This window comes from Prosopis cineraria, unplaced genomic scaffold, assembly GCF_029017545.1.
Source record: "Prosopis cineraria cultivar Desert tree isolate PC_DT_omini unplaced genomic scaffold, ASM2901754v1 PC4, whole genome shotgun sequence".
Taxonomy (NCBI): domain Eukaryota; kingdom Viridiplantae; phylum Streptophyta; class Magnoliopsida; order Fabales; family Fabaceae; genus Prosopis; species Prosopis cineraria.
Window position 1 is genome coordinate 7,546,685 of NW_026555335.1, and position 7,794 is coordinate 7,554,478.

The window sequence follows — 7,794 nt, forward strand, 5'->3', positions numbered from 1 at the left end:
CATGCAATGCAAGCCATAATAAGCTGAAGTTTCTCATCAGATACACAACCCAAATGCTGTAATCTTCTTGTTTAAGAAGCGTTGAAGAGGGAAGAGGAGCGAGGTGAGGGGGTCAAAGCCACATGAGTCATTGGGATGTTAGGTCGGTCATTGTGCTGTGTAATGTGAATTTACTATGTTATGCTGGCGCTTTCGGCGACTTCTAGAATTAACATATATAACACTGCCTGAATTGGAGTTTCATACAAAAGATCATTTAATGCTGTGTCTTCTCACATTTCACACATAAACACACATCGCTCCTATATACTATTTTGATTTGTTTTGACGTTGATGAGATGAGATGAGATGTTGTGAATAGGAGTGGCATTGATGTATTTTGTCCTTGGAAAGCAGTACCAAGTTGGAGTTCAACTAACGTTCAAGAATTGTAACTTGTTTGGATGGAACCATTTTGATGGATGGTATTAACCAATCATCATCAAAAGCTAGCCAATCAAATCCAATGATAACATCCTAAGTCCTAACTTGGAAACACCCTTCACTTCTTCATCCCACCTATAATAACCAATAACCAACCAATCCTCTATTATTCTTTTCATTTACCAATTCTCAACCTACCTCCTTACCCCAATCTTCATCATCACATCCTAACTTCTCTAGGAATTTAGGGTTAAATTTTTGTAACAATAAACACAAACTTGTCTCACTTATACTTCACAGGACGAAGATCTTCCAAGAAAAAAATGCAAGCATCTGTATTTCATTGTCATAATTTCTTGTCAATTTCGTAACGTTTTTAAGGTGCAGCCATATTATTATAATTCACAGTATTACAGAACAAGAATGGAGAGACGAAGTTCTTAGGGCAAGTATGAAAGAGTGAGTTGGTTGGAGAGAAAAACAGGGGAAGTGGACAGAGGATATGTACTTTAACAGAGAGCTTCACTTGCAAGAGACAGAGCAAGAGAGAGCGGATGAGAGGCAAATAATAATAATATATCTTTTTTGAGAAGGAACCAAGAAAAAAAAAAGAAAGACAACTGGCATATGGGCCCAGTGAGTCGTGTCATCCGCTGGGTGGCGCCGAGGAACTCGAGCCGACGCCGGAAGCAGTTGACCCAGAAAGAAGGTCAGCGAGAGTGCTCATGGCCCGGACTTGCATTTCGAGCGCCGATATGTAATCAATGGCTTCCTCCAATATCACCGGCACTGGCTGTTTCCGGCAACCGGGGACCAACCGGCCCAGAAACCTCACTTTCCTCTGAACAGCCGGCAAGCTTTTCCCCTTCAGCCGGAGAACGCTAACTCTCGGCTTCTTCGACCGGGTCACGCCGGCAGCCGCCGCCGTGACTCTCTGTCTCTTGTGCTTCCTGAACTTCAGCTTGAGCCTATTGGTGAGTATGGCTCGGCTCCACCGGGTCCTCCCCTTGGCAGTGAAGGCGAGGACTCTATCGGCAGCCTCCCGGACGGCTTTACCGCGGCGAGGCGCGTCACCGGTGGAGGAACCAGGGGAACCGAGGTTGACTCTGGCCAAGGCCTGGTGGAGCTTGGAAGAGTAGATTTGCTGCTGAGCCGGGGACTTCCATTTGATATGGTTCTGTTCCTGAAGCTGTTGCTTGAGTTGAGCTTTCTTCTTCTTCCTCCTTTTGGAAGGGTCACGGGACCGGTCTGTGGCGGTGATGGGGTTCGAGATCAGAGACGAGGCCATCTGAAGCAGGAAATCTCGTATGCTGGCCTGAAAGAAAAAGGCAAAAGGTACGGTTTTGTGAGATTCAAATGGAAGGGTAGAGAGAATCGAGTGATTCGGATAGGGGTTAGGGAAAAATGGAAGAATCAGGAGGCTGGAAGGAAGAGAAGGAGGGATGAATAAATAGGAAGGTGAAGAAAGGGGTTCAGATATAATCCAACAGAGAAAGAATGAAGGATGTGGTGGTGCTGGTGGTGGGGCTGCTGCCTCGGAACGGGACGGAGTGGGTGAGGTGTCGCTTCACTTATTAGGAGTCCCGACGCTGAGACGAACGGAGGCTGACGCTTATAAAGAAAATCCCAATACTGCACGCCTCCTTCCCCATTCTTCTTTTTCTTCCCCTAAATCAATTCCTCCTTATTTCCCTTCTTTCTTTTGTTACTTATTTTATTCAAATAGAAAAGAATAATTATTTTATCCGTGTAATTAGATTATTACTCAATTCATAAATTTAATTTAATTTTTATAATTTTAATTTAATTATAATAGTTTTAAACTATAATTTCATTAATTTGAATCTCTAAATTTTAATTAACAATTTTGATTTTTGTAATTTTATATTTTTAAATTTTAAGGACTAATACTTTAAAAAATTAAAATTGTAATGATTGAGTTTGTTTGAGTAGAATTTAATAATTAAATTAAAATTATAATGCCTTGTTTGCTAGCTAGCATGAAATTGGAATTAGAGAAGTGAAGAAAGGAGTATAGTTGGATAAATGAGTCATTTGGTATGATGGATCTCACTTTTAAAATTTATGGAACTTAGTTTCACCGTCTTATTTATGAAACTCACTTTTTCTCTCGCTTCTTTTATAAAAAAAATGATTTTTTTTCGTATACATACCAAACACATTTTAAAACCACATCGTTTCTATGTCGCTTTCTCTTCTTTTTTCACTCCCTCTTAAACAGCTGAGGCAAGCTCGGCTACTACCTAATGATGACTTTCTAATATGACCGAACAAATCTTGAATTTTACACAACGATTTTTAACTTTAGAACAAGTTATAAAATCATATTCATTTCTCAAGACTTGAAATATAAAAAATTTAGACAAAATGTCAACAGAATAAATTTTATATTCGTGAATAAAAGCATAGTAAAAATATGATTAGTTAATTATCGTATAATTATACAATAATCATTACATAAAATTATGGTTAGTAAATAAAGTTAATAAAATTATGAAATAGCCTCAAGTAGCAAACACACCCATTTTTTATATTCTACAAAATCCATCCTATGTTCGATACTGAAAACAAAGAAATCTATTATTTTTACTATTTAGAAAACTTTAACCTCATTAATTTTTTTTATTTTCAAAATAACGACACCTTTATAAATTTTTTTATTTTCACATGTACAGAATTTCTACAAGATTGGTGTCATCCAGCTTCATGACTTCCAGCCGAAGAGGTCAAGTAAAACAGTTAAAACAGTAAATGATTTGGGTGGTGATGGTGTAAAACACTCAAACAGGCTCTTTAATTGTTTTTTTCGGCGCCAAGTTTGACTTATCGTTTGTTTTGGTGAAACTCCACGGCCAAACACGAGTATCAGTATTTACATCAAAATATCTTGGTTTTCGACATTAATTACACATACAGTGAGTGACTTTCCAGCTCACCAATCAAATGAAAAAAAAAAAAAAAAGTCACTTCTGGCTAGTTTCTTGAAAATGCACATACGACACAAATCATTCCACAATGAAAGAAAAATATTTCTTCCCTTTAATACGTAGAACCAGAGGGAGTAATTCAGCATGCACGCTTCCCAGATATATATCATATCAATAACAGGAAATGAACAACCGTATTCTTCGATCATATACAAAGATGCAGGTAATTAAGATTGACTTTTTCTGTGTTCATATAAAAGAACCTGTAATATCATAAATGTGGCAAAAAGCCTATGTAATTTTGGTAGATAATAATTTTAAGTACAAATATATTGGAATGGTAAAAAAAATTAATAATAATATTTGTGCTTGATATGGATGTCAAAGGGGAAAATGATCATCATAAAAGGTTTAGGTTTTTTTTTTTTTTGAGCCAAAATCATAAAAGGTTTAGTTGTACTTCACTTTTTGTGCATAAGATGATGTAAACGACGGATTGACCTGTAAACCAGCAAAATAATGAATAATAGTGGCACATCACAATAATGCAACCAAATATGCAAACATACGAGAAATTGCAATTACTATTTTACGAGAATCAGTGATCCAAACTGGAATCATATGCGTTCCAGGTGCAGGTGATGGCTTCGCATAGATTGATTTAAACGGTCGCATTCAATAATCAAAGCACTCGTCAATATCGCTTTAAATTCATCAACAACTCGATGCGAATAACGCTTCGAAAACTGCTGCTTTCGCAGTAGCTAACAAAATACTAGCAATTCGTAATCAGTAATTATTTTTAATTTTCCACTCCTAATTTAATGCATATCTTTTTTTACTTTAATGTAAATTTTTGCATGAATTTAATGCATAGTATCATCTAAATAAAAACATAACATTTAAATAATAGTAAATATAAATTGATTTTGCTATTAATATTAATAATAAAAAATCAGGAAACTAAACAAATATTTTATCATAAAAATAAAGTCATTCCATACAAGAATTTCCCGTATTTTAATGCATCTACCGAGATTGGCTCACCAATTACTTGGACATGGAATATTTAAATTTCAAACAACTGCTAATTTTTAAGTAATAATTCCTCCATTTTGAGAAATGCAATTAGTATGTTAAACTACGATATACTTTGCTAAATTTGCATCCTATTTAATACTTACAACCTCTAAAAGTATTTATAATAATAAATAGTAAATTATTTTAAAACGTAAAACAAAAATGCCATTAAATATTGCTTAGAATTTTTTTTTATACACCGCTTTGAAATTTTAACTTGTAATATAAAACAACTTTTTTCCCTAAAAAGAATAACAAAACAGATAAACTATTGTAAGGCACGATTTAAATTTGAATGCTTATGAGATCTTCACAATGACTAATTAGTAATGTTCTTCTGTCTCAATTTAAAAGATATTTTTAAATAAAATTACATATAACAATAAAGCTCATTATATATGCTTTATAGCTTTATTTTTTAAAAATAAAGATATAAATTTTTAAAAATACTATTCATGTAATATTTCATTTATGACAAAATATTAAAGAAAGAGAATATATGTGAAGAGTAATATTGAAAAAATATTATTGATACACAAACTTATTTTTATTAAGGTATCTTATATTTTGAAATGCCAACTATTTTTAAAAGTTTTTTATAATTTGAGATAGAGGGAATAATTCATAAATTATATGCTGAAGAAAAACCAATATCTATTTAGCTCAAGCACTGCCGCTGCATGGTAACATTTTATGTCTCAAATTAATCTATGTGTTATATTATAGTAACGAGTAAATCTAAGATATGGAGAGCATCAATTACTTATAACGTTTAAAAAATATTTTTCATGTGAAACGACACCAGAAAAAATTAACAACTTTCAGTTATCTTCCACTAAACCGCACCTAATAAATAGAAAAATTCTTCCAGCACAACATTACGAAACAAAACCCACAAATCACAGCAGTGATATTTAACAAAATTTCTGAAATACATCATTTATAATCTTCGTACCTAATGCAAGATAAATTTCTAAAATAATAGGAAGAATTCTTCCAGCACAAGCATTACAAAACAAAACATACAAGTAACCAACCAAATTCCCAACAGAGCACATAAATTACCAGCCCAGCAAAGAAATATTTGAATCGAATGGCTAAAATATATCATCAATGCAGCTCTGCACCTAAGTTTAAATAAAAACAACACTATTTCGATAAGGAAGTAGATGCCTTTACGGACAAAGTTTAACCAATTCCGACACAGTTCCGACTCCTTTGCATAAGGGATGAACCTCTTGGATTTGGATCCCCATTGGATGGAGCTATGTTGTTGGCTTCCACTAATTGATTGAATGAATGAATAAGGGTCCCATAATTATTTTCTTTTCATTCCGTGCAATGATTATAGGAGGTGACGATCCTCAAAAGAAAAGATAAAAACAAAAGGGGATGCATGTGCTGTGAAGGCTATTTCCTTGCCACTTTTCCATCCCCGCCCTCTTTAGTATTTTATTCAGTTTTGGAGTCTTTCTCTTCCTTTGCCCAGGTGGTGTGGGCGCTTGGTGCTCCACATTTCCTGAAACTGCTCCTCAGTGAGTTCCTTGTCCACTAGGTTTTGTTTTTCAATATTTTAATTAAACCTCTCAATTATTTCATTATTGGACTGATGATAATCTGTGACTCCATAACGCAGGGAATGCTTAACCATCTATTTGATTTCAGCCGCCAGCTTCAAAGTATGAAATAGCTCAAGGCTCAATAAAGGTACAGGGATATTCAAAGGATGATAGTCATAAGCCTAATCCCATTCTTCGCAGAATCGCAATAACTACGTGAACGGGGAAATTTCACAGAGAAGAAACTAGCTAACTTAAAAATTAAAATACTTTTTTATAAGCTAAATCACTATCAGAGACAGTGGCGTACCAGAGAGGTTGCCTCCGATATGTTAGACACAGTAAGATATTGAGCATCAAAAAGAAAGGATAAAACACAACAGCAAAATATGGCACATGCTGCGGATCAGCGGGGAATAAAATGGCAAGAAGATATCAAGACAGATCCGAGTTCATTTTTTATGGATCTAAATCTTGCACATAATGATGATACATATAATAGATTCTTAGGAATTATGATGTACGCATAACATGGCAAAAATGAAAGCTTCTAATGATGACCAAGCCCATTGATGGATTTGCCATATTTAATAGCTAGAGATAACACACCGATATAACACCAATTGGGAAAACATTACTCCTAAGCTCACTTTGGTATGTAGACTTTGCTTTAGAAGGATTGGGATTGGGAATAGTAATGGAAATGGAGCTTTAAAATTATATTTAATATGAAATAATATTTATATGGAATAATTATATTTATTTTATTTTACAATTAAATATGAATTGTGAAAAGATTATAATATCTCTTAAAATAAACAAATAAAAAACTCTCCTTCTCCCCTAAACAATGACCGCGACAGTGCAACTCACTCCACTGCTCATCTGCATTGTCTTCTTCCTCTTCTTTCTTCTTCACGTGGCTCTTCCACTTCTGTTTAAACTAGAGTCAGAGTCTTCCATGGAGAGAGGCTCATCTGTCGTCTTCAGTGCTGCGCCTTCCAACTAGAAAGGATAGAGGAGCGATGATGAAAAACAATGATGATGATGAAGAACCTAGAAGCAAACGACGGAGACTCTGGTGGCTCGTCGCTCAACCTTACTCGGCATCATCCAATTCTGGGTAGGCTTCTGCTCGTCGCTCAGTTTTGTTTGACCTTGATCTAGATCTGCTGTTCGCTCGTCTTCATCCTCTGATTTTGCTTGTCATCGTCTGATTCCAAGTTAGCTTCTACTCGTCACTTGCCTTCATCGTCTGCTTCTGTTCTTTGTCGTCCAATTGCGCACGAGCAAGGTGGAGAAGAGAGGGTGGAAGGGCATTTTCGTCCTCAAAAAATCAATCCTAAAATTGATTTAACAATATCATAGATGGTGGTATTGAGTAATCTCATGTAAGGTGTGATTGATACTGAGACTAAATATTCATTCCAGCATACCAAATATGAAAAATTGAAATTACTCAATCCCAATGCCAGTCTCTCTCCTCTAATCCCACATACCAAACAGGGCCTTAAGGTATCAATATTTTAGTCACAGAAACTTCTAACTTGGTTTCACGCAGATGCATGCATCATCACCTAAACCAGAAAAAGGCTCGTTCTTCTGATAAGTTCCATTTCTTACTATATACAATCAAAAGTAAACAAGTGAGACTTATCCAAATGGGTGAAATAACATACAAGCAAAAGTCAAACGTGCAAATTATACCACCAACACCAAGAGAACATTGCTCAGAAAGCAATTCTGAAATGATGACAAGTCAGATTCCTGGTATTTAGACGGCT

At 35.2% G+C, this 7,794-nt stretch overlaps 1 protein-coding gene across 1 annotated transcript; it reads right to left on the reverse strand.

The window, feature by feature from the left end:
• Window positions 1–913: 913 nt before the first annotated feature.
• Window positions 914–2,022, reverse strand: LOC129309497 (transcription factor bHLH148-like). The gene has a single exon (XM_054951094.1). The coding sequence runs from the start codon at window positions 1,709–1,711 to the stop codon at window positions 1,070–1,072; it is 642 nt and encodes a 213-aa protein (XP_054807069.1). The 5' UTR covers window positions 1,712–2,022; the 3' UTR covers window positions 914–1,069.
• Between the last annotated feature and the right edge of the window lie 5,772 nt (window positions 2,023–7,794).